An 18,368-nucleotide genomic window follows, 5' to 3' on the forward strand; every position below is an offset into this window, starting at 1 on the left:
CAGGTGAATCCCCTGAGCCGAGCGCGGTGCCGCTCCTGCACCCGTCCCCTGCAGACCCGCCGCGGCCAAAACCGCCCCGGAGAGCCCAAACCTCTGTCCTTGGGGAAGGCATCGGCAGTTTCCCATCTGCTTCACGGGGCGTCTGTCCTCAAATCTGCCTCGTTGAGTGCCTGAGGCCCCCAAATCCTGCCCTGTTGGATCCCTGCATCCCAAATCCTGCTCCACTGAGTCTCTTCCCCCTAAATCCCACCTCGTCGAGTCCCAACACCCCAGATCCTGCCTCAGCGAGTCCCTGACCCTCAAATCCTGTCTCGCTGGGCCTCTGCACCCCAAGGGGACAGCCGTGCCCACGTCCCCCTCTGTCCAACGGGGAGGGGGAGACGCTATATGGCCGTGCTACTAAATAACCGTCGAAGCCCAGCGCGTGATTAAATCTGATCCAAAATCCCTGAGCTTGGGATCATCGGTGGCCAGGTGGCTATTTCAGCAAGGAAAAAAAAATCCCCCTGCTTTCCCCATCAGGTGGTTCTTGAGACACACAAGAGGCAAAACAGTTTCTTTAAATAGCCGAGCACGGGAGGCAGCTTGCAGAGGTGGAAGCAGGAGGCAGCCGCGCTCCCGCTGCTGGAGCCGCGGCTCTGAAGGTCGGCTCCGCACACAGCCTGCGCCGGCTTCACGCCGGGATACCGCGGGCAAGCGAGCAGAGGGCTATTTTTAGCCGCTTGGCTTTTTAAGAAAACAAAACCCCATCCAGGAAAAACACTGCTGATGTATTGGGAAAAATAAACCCAACCCGTATCCCGGTCCCTGGGAGCATCCTGTGCTCTCCGGGGAGCATCCTTGCATCTTCCTGCGCCCGCAGGTGCTGCGCTGGGGTTGGGGACCCGACCCCCAGCCCTGGCTTGCTGCAAATTTAGAGAAATACAGGGATTTCGCCCCAAGGCACACACTGTTTGGATTGCCTGTCTCTGTTTAACGGGAAATAAGGAGGTGAACACTCTGAGCGGGGTCACGGTCCGGGTGCTAGATGGATGCTGCGGCATGAACCGGCGCCTCAGCTAAAACCTTGCGTGAGCGCGGAAGGGGAGGGGGAGCCGCCGGCGGCGAGGGTCTGTTTGCCGAGCACCCATGGAAGGTGGGGCCCAGGCTGCCCCGCCAGCCCAGGGCACGGCAGGAGCCCCGCCACGGCAACCTGTCCAAGTGAACGTCATCCTGGCACCCACAGCAGCACAGGGTGCCAAGTCCTCACCTTCCCCGTGTCCTGTGGCGGGGTGGGTGCTGGACGGGAGGGAGCATCTTGGGAGGAATGTCCCCAAAACAGGGCGCTTTGGCTACCCCAGATGCCCCGGCAAGGGCCAAAACCCCCACGGGGGGAGCAGAGCTGTGTCCAGGCAGCGCAACCCACCCAGCAGGAGAAATAGAAGGGGGTTACCAGACAACAGGAGCCGGCTGGACCAGCCAGCTCATCCCTCCATCTGCTGCAGCGGCTGCCGGCAGCTTTCGAGAGAGCCCTGAGTAATGCCGCAGCAACAGCAACGGGAGGAAAAGGAAAAGCCCGGCTGCTCCCGGCACCCGAGGAAGAGGTGATGCCGCTCGAGCAGCGCAGCGGAAGGCAGCAGCTGACTCGGGGAGCGCTGGCTGCCAAGGGGGCGAGCGGCAGTTTGAATCCATCAGAGACGTTCGAGTCGAAGGGAGACCTCCCTGAACGCTTCCCACCAGGCTCGGAGGAAAATCAGGGTGGAAACGGATGGGACGAAACCCAAAGCAAGACGGTGTTAATCATCCCTAAACCCACAGCGAAGAGACGGAGAAGGGGTCTGCGGGCCAGGAGGGCGGCTGCTCGGTGATTTGGGGGCATTCCAGCCGCTGGCACAAGCGCTCGGAGGAGCCGGCTCCCTCCCAGCAAGATTCGCCAGCCCGGCGTGTTATTTTTTTCGGTGCCGAGATATAATTAGCGCCAGTTCTTCGGGAGCTGTCACTCACCATCGTGCAACGTTTGCTTTTCTTAGGAATATGACTAACTGGCAAATGATTAAACACGCTCGGGGAAGGAGGAGGGGGAAGTGAAATTCTTTTTTTCCTCCCTGGGAAGAAAGAAAAAAAAAAAAAACCCAACAAAACAACTTCAGGAGCCACTTTGCAGTCCCAGAGAGCGGAATAAACTTTGACAGCACTCGAGGAGGGATGCGTGAGCCACCCGTCAGTCACGCCGGGCAGCCCACGGCTCCTCTCAGCACACGGCTGCTTGGAGCCACGAGCGGGGCGGCGGTAGTCACCGAGATGCTCGTACCCACACCGCTCTGCAGGGATGCAACCACGACAAAAAGCCAAGCCGCCTTCCTGCCAACCTCCTGGTTTGCCCTTCCTGTTTCCCCACAGCCGGTGCTGCAGAGGATGCTCTCGTTCGCGTTCCCTCGCAGCAGAGCCCTTCTAACACAGCGGGTTTCCCAAAGCTCATCTCCTCGCCAGCGTTGCTTCGAGGAAGGATGCCTCTCCCGGGGACCGAAGGCGGCTCCGCTCTAATTACTGCCCTTAGCTGCGACCCGCAGCCCGTGCTGCAGCCGAGAGTCGAGCTGCGGCCTCTGCAGAACCCGAAATTGGATCCCGCTCTTTCGGATGGGTTATTTGGGAGAGGTTTTATGTTTTGTTGGAAGATATTTTTAGAAGAAGATAATGCGGTTGCCAGCTCTCACGGGAATTCTTCTGTCCCCGAGTCTTTGCTGTTGAAGCACTTGGCTCAAACTGCGGAGAAACAGATTTTCCCAAATCCGGTACCCCCCTCCTGTCGGGGGATGAAGGGGAAACTTTGGCAAACCCAAAGCTTGGTCTTTTTGCCGGGTCTGAGGCTCAAGAAACCGAGAGGCCCTGAAGATTCAAACCTAGGTTTATCTTCAGTTTTATACCACCCATGAGAAACCAGGCAAATAAGGGTAAAAATCTCCATTCAGCTCTTTCCTTAACCGCACCTTAGGGATAAGTTAATGGAAATATTTCCATTTGGCTCTGCCTGGTGGCTTCACAGATCCTTTAATGCCCCTTCCTGGCCTGAAGACCTGCTGTCTGATCCTCGCCACCCATTCCGGGGGACACCCCAAGCATCCGGCGGGAGGCTTTGAAAGGCGCCAGCGAGTGCCCTCGGCGCAGGGGCACGGAGGCGTCGGGGCCGTTCCTCCATCCGCGCCGGCGGCAGGTACCAGCGTGGTTTGGCTCCTTCATCCCGAAGCGATGGTGAAGAATTTTGAAGGAATAAACTGGATTTTTTCCAAACTCGTGGCCTTTCGCTCGGAGAAATATTGTGACTCAAAATCTGAAAATGAACAGTTTAACATTGAAGAGAAAAAAAAAAAAGGCTTTGGAAAGAATTGCCAAGAATAACACTTTTTCCCCATCACCACCACGTCCTCTCCCATGCAATTCGCTGCACCCTTGCCGGGGAGGAGCTGAGGGTTTGCTGGCACGAGGGTGGAAGCAAAGGGACCCGGAGGAGTTTCGTAACGGAGGAATCTTTTGGTGCTGGTGTATTTTACCTCGGCTTGTCCAAGGGACGGGGTCCTCCAGGTGTGGCTCGGACTTGAAAAACACACGGCAACTTGATGGTGCCCCGAAACATCCACCCACACGGGATTTGTCGCCGAGGGACCGTCCGTGACGCAGAGACGAGACTTTCCACCTGCAACATCCCCCCGAACACGCGGAGTCCCCACGACCCGCAAAGCCGCTGCCGCAGACCTGAGGCTCTCCGAATATTGAGCAGATTTCAAATTGCCCATCGCCAAGAGAAAAAGGATCAAGAGACCCAAACTGTAGGGGATGCAAACGAGTCAAAACCAGGCGGTCTCGCGAGGTCTGAAATCTGTGCTGACGCCGACGCGAGGTTCCCGGCCAAGTAAACACATTTCTCCTGCTGGCTTTGACCAGGGTCTGTCACAGAAAGACCTCTGAGATACCAGCTCTCTGCTCCCCACCGCCTCTGGGCGCAGATGTCCCCCTTCCAGTGGTGGTTTCCTTCCCTTCGGGCCATCCCTTCCCTTTCTTCACACCACAGTCCCTGCTTTCTGCTTTACAGCGCTGCGGTGACTTGTTGCAGCAGATGCCGGCTGCTTCTCACCCAAGGAAACAAATACACTAATAGAGTGCTAATTAGGACACTTAATTACAAAGTTATTCAGCTCCGGCTGAAAATTGCCTGCTATTTTCTTTTGTGTCTACACCTATGGGTAGGCAGAAGAAACAGCTTCAGCCACATTTGACCTTATCTTCATCCATGGCCATGGTCTGGTGGTCAGTCTGAGGTTCACTCCAGCTGGCCAAGCTCCTGTTAGCTTGTCCCTTCTAACTCCAGGCTTAAAACCACGTAAACGTCTCTTTCCACCTCTATCTTCCTCACACAATATATTTTGCTAAAGCAGCTACGCTCCAGATAAAATCCATCTTGAAAAGGAAACGAGTTCCAGGTAGATCTGGGGACGTTCCAACTCCAAACGCAGCTCTCGGCCCCCATCCTCGCCATCTCCCCTTCCTTTGCAGCCTTTGTACACCGCCTGTGACTTGGAAATCACCAGGGAAGACCCAGTTGGGACTATATGAATTTTTTTTTTTTTTTTTTTAACACAAATTGCAGTGTAACCTGTGCCTCCACCGCATGCCCTGGCTTTGGTGCAGCTCCCTGGGGCTGGATCCAGGTGCAGAGGACGCTTCTCAGCAACACGGCACCAAAAGCATTTTGCCCTCGATAAATCTGGGCCAAGGTATCTAGAGTAATACTTTGGGGGCTCTGATATTTTAAGGCCTTCATAAATCCCTTCCTAGCTTTGACCTTCAGGTCCAACCCCTCCTCTTGGGCTTTTTTTTATTTCAAGGCCCCTGTGCTTCATTCCCCGTCCAAGCTGGCTCACGGGTCCAGTCCCCGTTACACCATGTGGGTCTCAGAGAGCAGCGGCTCCTGCACCCATCATCTCCCACCTTCCAGATCCACCTCCCCAGACAAACATAGCCCGGCGTGGCACGAGGTGCCCTGAGGAAGGGAGCACCACTAACCGCTCCAGTGGTTTGTATTTGTTATTTGGATGAAGGAGCTTCCAAAAGAACTGACGACCGCTGAACGTGGTTAGAAACCCAAAGGATGTACCGCCGCTGTGTAATCCGCCCTTCCCTTTCAGGGCTGGCGCTGACCCACCAGGCGCAGCGCAGAAACGTTGCTCACACCACAACGGTTCACAGGAGGAAGAGCCGGACCAGGGAGGCAGGAGCTCGGGCTGCCCAGGGACCTATGATGCCACGAGGTCTAACGCCGCTCCAGACTCTGCTGTACGTACAGCCTCTGGCAGCGAGATCCTCACCCCAGCCCAGGGCTGCCTGGTCCCGCTTCAACACGAGAGCAGCTTCGCAGAGGTGACAGAGCCCGCACGCGTCCCCTCCGCACGCTGACGCAAAGGCGAGTTAGTTCAAAGGAGCAGCCAGATGGTAGAAAGGATCAAACCAATCTCCTTTGCATTGCCTTCAGAAGGAAAGGCCCAGATGACCCTCGCGCTATCCCACCGGCACCGCTTCGTTTTTAACCTGACGGTCTCCGAACTATCGCTCACAGACATCTCATCCCATTCGGCTGCTGCTTGCAGGAACCAAACAAAGCACGCTGGCCGGGTAGCTGGAGACAAATTCCAGAGATAGGACTGATGTTGCAGGAGCGGGAGGGAAGCAGACAGAAGTAGCCCGAAGGTTAATTAGTGCAACAACAGCAAATGCTAGCAGGACTTTACATGTTGAGAATTAATTATGTTTCAGGGGATTGTTTCCTTTTGATGAATGCCGAGGACTACAATGGGAAGGTTTTACTTGTCTCAGGGGCCTTTGTTAGTCTATTTTCTTTCTTGTAGCAATCAAATACGATTTATTTTAAACATATCCTAAACCGAGCTGGCACGGTGACTTTAAAAGCTCCTGCTGGTAACTAGAACACGCCAGGCACAAACACCCGTTCACAAACAACCCCTCTTTCTCCAGTCTTTAGGGCAGAGCCTCTCCACAAACAAACCGTAGGATCTGCTGAACTGGAAGTGAAATAGCAACGCGGGGTGCACGCAGCTTCTGCTGCTGGGCAGCAGAGACAAATCGTCGTCGTCATCCTCACCCTCATGCAGTGCCAGGGTCTGGAGAAGACCTGAAGTGACAAGACCAGTCCCCAAATCCCAGTATCGGTCCTGCCTTACTGGTATTAGAAGCCAGAATCACTTTGCTTTTCAGACATTCTGATTTTGTTTGTTTGCCCTCAACGACATTAATTTGACTGAAAGTCAAACTCACATTCACTAGAGTTAAAATTAGCTCCAATTATTTATTGCTAATGCGTGACCCAGCAGGACAAGGACCAGACAGTATTTGGATTTAAAACGTGTTTTTACAGAGCAGCTGTCATTTTCAAATCTCATTTGCTTCTATCGCATTCTGACCTCGTCCCATGAACTCCTACTCACGGGAGCAGCCTTTGATCAAATTTCCCCCTTATAAAAGCGAACGACGCAGAAATGAAGACCTGTCCCACAATGAACCCAAAAAGCTCCTAGCATATGGCGCTATTTTTGCTTTTAAACGTCTGTCCCAGATTAATCAGGTAACATTTGCAGCAAAGTCTCACGGAGTCTGACAGCAAGGGGTGAAAGAGGGAGAAGGAAGAAGGAAATTGCAGGGAGAGGCAACGGCAGATCTACAGAGGACAACAAGAGGTTAAGGAATACCAGCAATGGGATGGGTGTCAGGGAAAAAGGCGCTGGGTAACCTCTCCTCGGTTTACCAGCACATCGGTTATAATCTGTGACATTGAACAATTCATTTCTCTTGGTTTAAACTGCTTCTGCGCGGGTTACATGCATGCAAATGCAGCGGTCAGAATCCCTCAGCCAGCACGGAGGGAGAAGAGGGCGAGTAACCAATTACTTTTATTTCTGCCTGGGATTGAAATTCAAGGAAAAGCATTTGGGCCATGTTCTTTTGATCATACATGACCTTTATTGGAGACAGGTGGGGTCATTTATTATACAGAAGTAACATCACACCATTCTCTTCCAATTTAATTCCTTTTAGTCTCCTTATAAATCTGTAGCAAAAGTGCACTTTTAACAGTTTTTAATCTATAGTATATATCTTTCAATATTATCTCTCAGTCAGGTATTTTATTTGTAAAAATGTATCGCCAGATATACAAAATACATGTCTAGTGTACTACATTAATTTTTGTATTTACTGTTTAGATTATTTTTAACTCAGTGCTCTCTTTTTTTTTCTTTTTTTTTTTTTTTTTTTTTGCAAGACTTAGTGATGACAGGCTTCTGGTAGCGCCACCAGGAGAGGACTCACAGCTTGTGTGTGAACAAGGGGAGAAGACTCTTAGCCAGGAACAATTTTCACACAATAGGAACAAGATGACAAGAACCTTTGTCTCTTAAAATGACAGTACTCTGTATAATAAAAAATAATTAAAAAACCCAATGTCCATATTTGATCTTCTGGAAGAGGAGATGCACCGGGAGAATGGAACCTGCACCCAGTTAGAATACAATGGTAATGATTAATTTGCATTTTGAAGACAGGAGTTAATTGCTAACATTATGTTTCTGGTCATGATAAGGAGAAACAGATACATACAGCCACAAGAAACTGTTTGTGAAATGCTGTTTTCCTGAGGACAGTATTTTGGTAAAATATTTTATATCCTGTACAAGCCACAGAATTGCATAAGTTAAATGTCCTCAAGAACAACAATCACCGGTACATACCATGAACGGCTGCGCTGGGAACAACCACACAGAGGACAGCTCTTGTGTTACCTAACAAGATGAGGAAAGGAAAATACTCATTTCCACTGGTAGTTTAGAGCCAGCTGTGACAAGCTTTGGCACGGCAACAGGACTTCTCAAAAAGAAAATTACAGAAGATTTTCTGAGATTTCTTACAAACTTCCTTAGTCTTTTCTTTCTAGTTATCCTTGAGATTATAATATATACACATGTAACGGATAGTTACTTAATTTCAGTCTTCAAAAGACTAACAATTTCCCCTGTTAAGCAAGGCCTATAGAGGTAAAACAATCAGAAGCATTTTTAGGGGGGTGTTACAATTCCCAGATCGATACAAACATTACCAGCAGATGATGAGAAACACATAGCAAGGTAACGTCTGGGGGGCGGTTGTCTTCCTTCTTACACGTTCCTTATCTTGAAGACTAAGAACAACTGGATTAGTTAGATAAATAATGCTTCCCTTGGTTAACCCTTCACAATTAGTGCTGTTTCTGTGTATTAGCATAGATTCAAAATGCTAGTTGCATCAGTTTACTAGGAATTGAATGAAATGTTGAACAGATCCTGTTTCAGAACGAGGGCACTTTTGGTTTACGCAATAGCTCCAAGAAACGCTGTAACTTCAAACTTTCTACAGCAACTGGTTGCCAGACATATTCTTCGAAAGGTAACTGCTTTTCTGCTCCCCTTAGATCTGCAGCTTTGAGTCAAAACTTCTGCTTCAAAAGAAAAACACGTAATAGATGAGGCTGAATATGGACAAAGTTCTATACCTTCGGAAGAAGAAACAGAACAGTAAAGGTAAAAATATAAAAAAGAAGCAGTGCTGTTAGTGTTATCTAAAACCAAGATAATGCAAAATGGGGAAATTTACAATGCTGCAGAGTTTTTTTGTCTGTTTTTTTTTTTTATAAAAATTACAGACTTGACATTTCCAATATGTCTTAGCTTTGTACTGCTTCTCAAGTCTGAGTCACCAAAAATATCCAGCAACCAGCTGCTGTTCATATCCTAAAATATGCCTTCAGCTGACACTGAATATTGAAATCATTCTGCTAAAATACAGAAAAACGACGATGGTAGAAAACAAGGTATAGCCTCAGGCCAACATTAAATGGTAAAAATTCTACAATGCTACTTTTAAATCTCTTCTTCAGTTCATGAACAAATAAGCAGCCAGGTTTCAAGTAGAGGTAACACAGATTTTGGAAGATAGCACGTAAAAAAACCCCAGAAAGAAAACTGGAACAAAAGCTCTTCTTGTTACGGCAGTCAGCACTAATCCTCCACGAAATGGCAGGGAGAAACCTTTATTCGCCCTGCCGGATCTGTCCTGGTCCTACAGCAACACCGAGGAACTGCTTCTGCTGTCACAAATATGTTCCATTTGGACGCATCTTGATCCCTTTTTTCTTTTACTTGTACACACGTATCTCTTGCCTTAGTCTCTTGACTGGTAGAAGAGGATATATCCAGATTCTGAGTTTTTGGAAATGTCTGATGTTAACCCATAGAATTCTTCAATGGCCTGGGCATCAATTTTCTGAAAATTAATGAGAATTATAATTAGCCTCAGTCAAAACACCACCCTAAGAATCCCCTTCCCAGACAAAGCATTATTTTCAGTTCTTGGGGGTGATGCTGGAAAGCCACGTAGTATTAATACAATATTTCAATATCATTGAATCCAACCAAATGCAACAAACATTTCTTCCACTTAATACCTTATTCACTATTGAAAAAAACAAGAAGTCAAGATGAAATAATAAACCTTGCAGAAGTGGTGCAGTCTTAACAAAAGGGATCCAGAAAAATGTATTTGTAAAAGAGTACATGACATTTTTATATTTGCTTTCTCATTCAGACTGGTGTTACCTTTCCTGACTAGGTTTGTAATGTGAATGAAAAAAAAAGCAGTTACCGATCAGCAAAGAAGATTTCTGTACAGTTGGGAGTACATAGGACAATCTTCAGCAGATTTAACATTCAGCTAAAGTAACTCCAGAGTTTAAAATTCTTGTGACCCTCTTAACGTAGAGAAGTCCTGCAAGCAGTGCTGGTAATTATATCATGAAACCTGTGGATCCCATCTGATCATGATCTTCTGGTCTTAGGAGAGCTTTCCTTAGGATTTGCTGGTACAATGCCCACTGGAATATTATCACAAGGTTTGTGTTTTAAGAGAAATAAAATTATTTGCCACATTAATAGAATTAAATGGTCTGCTTATATTTAAAGTTGTGAACTATGTGCAGAAAAGCACTTTTTCATTTTATACGCCAACCAGCAAGGCCACAGGGCATTTTAAAGGGCTTCAAAAGATGCAAGTTCTACAGTCTTGATCCCACTCCTGAGAACAATTGGCTTCACATTACTGAATTTGATTCTGCCGTCAGCGGAGAGCAAGCATAGAGACCAAAACACTGAAATAAAATACTCCCGATGACCTGTGTTGCTCAGCACTCCACTGTGTTTTATTATTTTAGAATACCTTTAGGACTCTGGATCCACAGAGATGAGAGGCTGAAGTAGCCTGCATTTGTTGTGGAGGACCAAAGGGACACTGGACTAAAGTTCCCCTTTATTCCCCAAGGAATAAAGTTGAGGAAGCAAAGAAGCATTCAGAATACAAGAGGCTCTGGGTCGAACACCTGCTTTGATCCTGAGAGGGAGTAGCAGAGACCAACTTGCGCTTACATTTTAAAAGAAAGGACCCCGCTACGACTCCATCAAGGAGCCTCCGCAGCTACAGAATCCATTTGGCAGTCTGCTAAATCACGGCTCACTGAACAGACTTCAGCATCACCAGCAAACACAAAAGCACTGGTTTCTCTAAGCAGCACTGCCAAACCACCTGCACGTTTAGCCCGTTCTTTTCCCTGCCTTCCTGAAGCACAAGAAAACCAGACACAGCCAGTAAGTTTCCAGAAGATGCATCAACTTGCAGGACAGAGCTGCAGAAATTCTCCCTTCAATAGTTTTGTTAAACACTTTCTGTTTATAAAAAAACAAAAAAACAAAAAACCTAAGGGGGGGAAAAAAACCCCAAACAGATGTTTTGTCTTTCTCTCTTCTCCATTCAAGGACTTCAGAGAAGCTGGAATACGATTCCAAAGGCTTTTGCGTTTTCACACAATTTATTAACATAACGTCTACTACAAACTGTTAGATACACATTTTAAGAGAAAAATAGCAAAAGAACATTCTTCAGTCCTTGTAATATATTTAGCAGACAACTCCAACATGTTTTATTTTCAGTGCCATTTAACTTGCCATGCAATCAAGTCTATTTCCACTACTCATTTTGAATGCAACTCAAAGATTTGATATAGATTAATTCATGCTACAGATATTCTTAGTTTTATCACGGCAAAACTGACTTTTTTAATTTCACTATCCACAGAAAACACAGTGGAACAGAAAGAGGATTATATAGACTCTATCCTTCCCATCCTCCGTTGACCACATATATTGTGGAGAGCAAAGTTTCACCCCGTTGCAGCTGTAGAGTTAACAACCAGGTGATGGTTTCACAAATACTTTTAAGATTTTGTAGCCTCACCTGGTATTAAGATTATTCTTCCTGTTAATGGAGCTTAAATATCCTTTGCTCATTTCCAAACTACTCTGGGTCCCCAAACCAAATCCTTTTCTCGCATACCATTCATAGCATTCAACTGAAAGCTGCAAATCTCTGAACAAATATTTAAGCGAAGACATGCAATCATTCTCCCCCTTTTCTCAGTTTGGAGGACATCCTGGACAGACACTTTTCCCTCTCTGTTTCAGATAAACATTGTCACTGTGATGTATCACTTAGCTACGCTAACGACAACATGTCAAACTAGCCAGAGATCATTTACTCAGGTTTCTCAATTAATTTTGCTTGGCACAGTATCCCATTTGGACTGATTTGCCTCCTGGATTTGATACAGTTGTTTTTCACATATGCTGTAGTATGTTTGATTACCATCTATCTTCCATTTAATTGAAAGTTGGCCTTCTAACCAAATCCAAATAGATAAATAAACATGACTTCACCACTGCTGACATTTAGTGAGTGGGTAATAAGGATAAACTACTTCCTATTGACAGTTCAGAGCTATTAATTCATACCACTTGCCAAAAATGCAACAAAGCTCTTGAACTGTATTTAAGGGGAAAAAGCTTTCTCCTGTGTTCTCTTTCAGTTGCAGTATCTGTATAGAGGTACAAGGGCTTTGGACTCATCTTCTGAAGTCTGCTGACTTAATACCTGTGTTGGTGTGTAGCCAGTTCTCACCTGGAATGTTACATCTCCAAGGCTTAAAAGAAAAAAAGTTTTAAAATTTGCTTTCATGTTCTTAGAGTCTCTGAAGAGCAGAAGGCTCCTGTGGTTAGCCCTAAAACCAGAAACTTATGCAGAATTCACATTTTTAGGGGCTTTGGGGGGGGGTTTTGCCACTCCATTCTTGAGGACAACCTCTGATGTCATACATAGCAAACTATTTCCTGTGGTGTCACCTTGTGGCCAGCCACAAGCGGTTTGAAAACAGTACTTGGTCCAGTTCATTGTAGATACTGAAACTGCTTTAGGCAGCAGATGGAACTGACAAAAGTAGTTGTGGCTTTACTTCACTTTTTCAGCAAATAGCCTACAGTAAGTAGGCTACTACAGCACTAGTAAGGAACTAATTCTCAGGAGCTGATGACTAAGCGGGGAGAGAGAGAACAGATGAGTAAAACTGCAGCTACTTCTTCCAACAGCCTGTAGCGTCAGCAGAGGAAGAGCAGTCTCCGCTATCCTGTTCTCCTTCATCACTGAATTGCCAGAAATTCAGGGGAGTTCTAGAAGGTGGAGGAAAGAGAAAGGGTGGTACTTCCTAGGCAGGGAGGTGAGACGTAAGCTTCATGTTCATCACACGCTTAGAAGGCAGGTGCAGCTACGACGGATAATCAGTGAAGAGATCCTCTGGGACAAATCCAGCAGGAATCCTTACGCTACCCTCTTCAAAGCAGGTCAAGGAGTAACCATTCATCAGAAAGGGCCAATGATCTCAAATGACTCATGTGCAAAACTCCCATGTGCAATTTTTCATGCCCTCCAGCGGCAGGAATAAGCAAAGCCTAAATGTCACAGAAAACAATGCAAATGCCAGACAGGGAGAGTCTTCTAGCAGGAAAAGGAATCTTAAACTTCTGGATCTGCAGCTGGGGCAGAGGTAGTGCTACATGATGGGACTACATTGCCAATCCTAATCAAGACAGGAAAACTCAGGGAACGATGGAAAACACGAAAAGTAGAAATTTCATATCAAAGAGCTTTATTTTTACAGCATTTTAGATAAGCTCTGTAAAAGAAGATGAATGTAAAAAAAAAGCAAGCCATGAATAAAGTTAGAAAAACAACTTAAAGGAGGAAAAAACCAAAAAAACCCCCAACAAATAGCCCTGCAGGAGAGAGGAACGAGCTTACTTGTGACAACTCCTTGAATTTATTGTCCAGTAACAGTGCATATTTAAAAGCTATGTTTTGGCATATCTATAAAAGTGCCAACAGTGTTTGCAGATAAAAGGAAATTCTGTTTTGACCTAAAAGCTAAGATACAACATAGAAGTGACTGATAGAAAAAAAATATAGACCAACAAGATGGTTATTTTACATCTACTTTTAAACTGTAAAGTTTATCTCCTGCATTTAAAAATATTGAAATGAACACTATTTCCAAAATTAGCTGACACAATTATGTACTTCAGCCATGACAGAAACAGAGAAAAATAGCCAGAAAAATAGCCAGAAACAGAGAAAAATAGAAAATGGTAGAAAGGCAACTGTTCAGAGTCATACAAGCTATTCAGATCATCAGGATGTCAGCTCTGATGCTCAAAGCTAAGCAAATATTTAAAGAAACTCTAGAGAATGTAGTACATTATCTTTGTATCAACACAAGAAAGGACTTTTCTGCACCTATTTAGACACTTAGCATCAGGCCTTAACCTTGACCTTGAGATCTGCGAGGCAAACAGTACATTTTAATCTTTAAAAAAGCAGTTCTACTATGGTATTTGTTCTACTGTTTGATATTTGCTTAATAATTATGTGAAATACATGGATATATAAATATTTTGGATATTAGTCTTTAGAGATACATTAGTAGAAAATTTATGGAAAAATTTGCTTGAGCAGATTGTTTAAACATTATTGCAAATAGCCCAAATATCCTTGTATACCCTCAGGTTTCCAAAGTCTTTTTTACAGTTTTTCTACACTTTAATTTGTTGGGCAAAACTGCCTAAAAAAAAAGTTACAAGTTTTTAAATGCAGTAATAACATGCAACTAGCACAAAACAAGTTAGCAACAAAAAGGAAACCAAAAGGTGGGCTGAAATAAGAGCATTTGAGATCTCAGACCCCATGTCTGAGGTGTCAATACAGCGCTCGTGGTGGTTTTCCCTTCTCCTCGCTGCTTCTATAACGAAGATGCACAAAAATGCTGAAGTTTACTTTTGAATTACCCAGTACACACGTTTTGCTGAAATACTTTCACAGGTGCAAAAGCTAATCCCAGACAAAAAAAAGGAGCTGGAGAGCGATGCCATCCACCCTTGTTTTCACTAAGTAAAAGCATACCTACCTCTACAATGTCATCATCAAACAGCAACCAAAAGCCATGGCTCTTCACAATGGTGATATAATGTCCACGATTTGGACCACTGCCAGGACAAAAAAAAAAAAAAAGATTGAAGACTTATTACTCTTGTGCCTACAAAGGCAGGACAGCTGCTCTCCCACATGATTCTAGCTATTACTGGCAGAATTAGATTTCCTAGCTCTTAATGCTGTCTAATACTACTCATAACATTGTTTAAGTCCTTAGACTTTGCCAAATTTCTTGAATTAAAATTTCTGTCTTTGCTACTTGCCAAATACAATATATATTCAAAATACACAATTTCATAAATATTTTAGTGTCATATATTTCAAAAACCAAAATTGAAAGCCAGTTATTTCAATCACTGTTTTGTCGCATTCACCACTGCTGAGTATTCTGACCACTGTTCAAAATTTTTAATAACTGTCTGAAATATTTCATTTGCACAGGAGATTTTTTTTTTAATGCTTAGTGTGGTTTAGCCTACGGCTGCCTGCACACAGGTTTTCTGCAACCGCTGTTCCCAGTTTTCCCGTTGCAGTTTCCCGGTCCAATTCTATCGTCTATATCCTGAATGCTTACCTTGACGGGAAGGGACAACAAAATGACCTAACTCAAAGGGAGATGGATCTGCAGAATAAAGGCAGGCAATCTACTAACCTCAAATTCTGGGAGAACAGACCAGGAACACAGTGAAAAAAAAAATTCCTCCTCCCCAGCTTTACTTTTTATTTAGCATCTACATAAGGCTTTAAAACAACTTATATTCTTATAAGCTTTAGGCAAGAAAAAGTACTTTTCCAGTCCTTCCAGAATTATTGATAAATGTAAACACACAACCTGTCACAGAATGAAATTTCTTTGTTTAGAGCAACCAAATGAAAAATAAAACTATAAAGGGCAAAATATTTAAAACAAGTTCTGAGAACTCAAATATTTAGAAAATATAGTTTATCCTAAGTCTTTGGTAAGTTTCTAGTAAGAATTGAAACCAGAAGAGTCACAAGACTCTTAAAAGCCCCATATAAGAAAACAGATTTGAGAAGAAAAAGCAAAGCCAGTTAATACATCTAAATTATTAATCACCACTGTTAAAACACGTAAGTGTAGTTACAGGTATAGCCAATTAAGAATCTACAGAAGAAAATGCATAGGATGAGATCTTAAAATGATAAAAATAAATAAAAAATAGCACAACTGTATCACAACAGAAATCACCTAGAATTATACGTAGTGTATTTATACTAAATCTATGCAATATTGGTGTCTTGATTATATTGTCTTGCTCCTCACGAAGACATTTCAAAACACGTGTGCCGTAATAACTTATTAAAGTGCACACTTCCAGAAGGCAGTTATAAATATTTTTTGCCTTCCATGACTGCTTTTTTCGTAAAAGCCCTTAAAAAATTCTCCTCTTCGCTTTTAAAAACAGAATTAAAACCACTACAACCACAACAAAAAATTAATAAAGAAAATAAGGGTATTTTAAAAAATCAGCAGTACACAGTTTATTCCACGTGGTGGCACCAGCTTCTAAAAAAAATTTCAATGGTTTCAGCAAGTAGCAACATGAGAACTGTAACTTAATTCTATTTTAGCAAGTGTTTTCCCAAGATTTGTTTTTATTTCATTTAGCTTTCCTAGAAAATAGAGTTGGGGCTGGGGTTTTTGTTGTTTTTTGCTTTTTTAAAGACTGCTCTTACTTTGCTACAGCTCAAACAAAAAACTTGTCTGAATTGCTGTTGTATTTGAAAGCTGGTAAGAGCAAACCTGTGTACTCAGAAAGCAAAATTTAAAACAGTAAAAAAGCAGTAAAAAAAGAGACCGAAACAATTTTTTAAAAAAACCAAACCAAACGTTTTTTGACAACTAGCTCTGACGCTGCTTAGCATGCTCCCATATTGTCAGCAACCGTACTGTTATAAAATGGCACATGGATGATAGACTCTTTTTAAATTTCAAGAAAAGGCATTTAAGGTCCACAAAGCACAAACCCAACGTACCTGCCACAGTGAACAACTACAGCCACAAGGTCATACATTCTGTCAGGATTTGTAGCATCTCCTGAAGTGTTAAAGAGCCGGAGCTCCAAGGGAAAGACTACACGGTAGGAGAGTTTGGTGTATCGATGCAGCTGGTCCATGTATTTGAACCTTTTTAAGTGCAGAGCTAGAATCATGGGCAACTTTTTCACTCTCATTCTGAACCACAAAAATACATTAAAGAAAAAGGTATTAGAAGATCATCCAAAACAAAGCTTTGTTCAAGAACAGTTTCAAGATGAAGCAGCTTCTTAAAGGGTATCTAAACCAAAGATTTTCAAAAGACTGCTTTTCTCATGTATATTCCAGTCAGAATAGGCAATTTTTATTCTGAAAGATTAACTACACAATTGACACTTGAATGCAGGACAACTGTCTATGTTGAAAACATCAATGGGAAGAAAGAGACGGGATAAATCTGTCTTGCTGCTCTGGCTGGTATCAGGTACGAGGTGAGAAATAAGATCTTTGTATACAGTATTCACAGTGAAAGCAGATGGGATGGTTTTCAGTGGCTTTAAGCTGATTAATGCTAACTGGGGAAAATGCAAATATCTGGAAGCACCAGATATAAGCTCTTCTGGGAGGAATACAAAATTAATCTCTTCATTTCTCTCTGATAAGGTTGCTACAAAGTTACTTGGTCTCTCCAATTTTCCTTACTCCCTTCCATCCCAAACACAGACCTAAACAGTCTTATGTTTTCTTTTTTACTGAATACACAAGGTGTATTTTTGCAAAAGCTACTCATTTTAAGAGAACATTTATTTGAACCTCACCTCTTCTGTGCTTCCTGTTTACTGCGGCACTGCTCACAATAGTATTTATATTCACTGCATAGAGTTTCAGTATTACTAAATCCTCTGTGAAAATCAAAGAAAAGTCAGATAAGCAGGGATATTCAGTCAGACCATTCAGTTAAAACTTACTGCTAATAATGCTGAAAAAACCCAAAGTACACGCAGAAGATGAAATTCCTCTTACTCGTATCGCTCATACCTCCCAAATACATTTTAGGTGTATTTGTCCCAGTCTTGGGATGTAGTATCAACGTTCAGCTGGAAAAATCTGGAAATTAGAGCCTCAAGTATTAACTGCGTGCTTTCTGGGCAGGAGTCAAATGCAATAGGTAATAAACAGCAATGAGGTGATTGTATTTTGGTTTCAGAGGTAGCCACTCCATGTTTTCTCTGGTGGCAGACTTTAAAAGTTAAGATCATTAGCCATTGACTAGCCAAAGTCTGGATTATCTTTCAACTCCTAGCAATTATCCACCCATTATCAGCTATTAAAAAGCCAGATGCTATATCCAACTTGCAGTATCCTACCAGCTATTAAGTCTTGGATCTAACAGTCAAATACATGGAGCAAATTTCAATCAGAAAAAAACCCAAACAACAAACCCTGACCACAAACACCAGGACCAGACAACTGAAATGCAATAACGATACTAAACCAAACAAGAATTAATTATGAAATCAAACATACCATGTTTAGTTTTGATAAAACCTGACTATATGATGTAACCAATCAAAATCCCCATAAAAGAAAGTGAAAAATCAATCTTACATACCACTTAGAAATCATCATACTCATTAACTGCTAAAAGCCACTAAGAAACTAGCAGCTTCAAAAAGCCACAACAAAGACAAAATGAGCAGCACACTGAACAGAATACCTTTTTCCATAAGTCAAAGCCTAAAACTGTTGCACAATAGAGCAACTAAGCTGGGCTCTTTCCTTCTGACCAAGGCAGGTATTTTTTCCATTCCCAAATATTTTCATTTACCTTAGACAGTGTGTAATTGATGTATTTTGTTCCACATCAACCGATAGATCCAGAAAGTCCTCATCTTTGCTACTAACCTTGAAAAAAGTAAGAAGAAATATTTCAT

At 43.6% G+C, this 18,368-nt stretch overlaps 1 protein-coding gene across 3 annotated transcripts in view; it reads right to left on the reverse strand.

Moving 5' to 3' along the window:
• Positions 1–6,982: 6,982 nt before the first annotated feature.
• Positions 6,983–18,368, reverse strand: part of LOC104639806 (ubiquitin carboxyl-terminal hydrolase 12) — a 31,573-nt gene continuing 20,187 nt past the window's right edge. For 2 of the 3 annotated variants that reach the window (XM_075763697.1, XM_075763696.1), the window contains exons 5-9: positions 18,263–18,339; positions 17,253–17,336; positions 16,435–16,632; positions 14,411–14,489; positions 6,983–9,339 (exon numbers count right to left, since the gene is read on the reverse strand). In XM_075763697.1, the coding sequence (XP_075619812.1) occupies positions 9,238–9,339; positions 14,411–14,489; positions 16,435–16,632; positions 17,253–17,336; positions 18,263–18,339 (540 nt within the window). In that variant the 3' untranslated portion in view covers positions 6,983–9,237. The remainder of the gene's footprint in view (positions 9,340–14,410; positions 14,490–16,434; positions 16,633–17,252; positions 17,337–18,262; positions 18,340–18,368) is intronic. The other variant, XM_075763695.1, reaches the window with a different exon arrangement.

This window comes from Balearica regulorum, chromosome 11, assembly GCF_011004875.1.
Source record: "Balearica regulorum gibbericeps isolate bBalReg1 chromosome 11, bBalReg1.pri, whole genome shotgun sequence".
NCBI lineage: Eukaryota > Metazoa > Chordata > Aves > Gruiformes > Gruidae > Balearica > Balearica regulorum.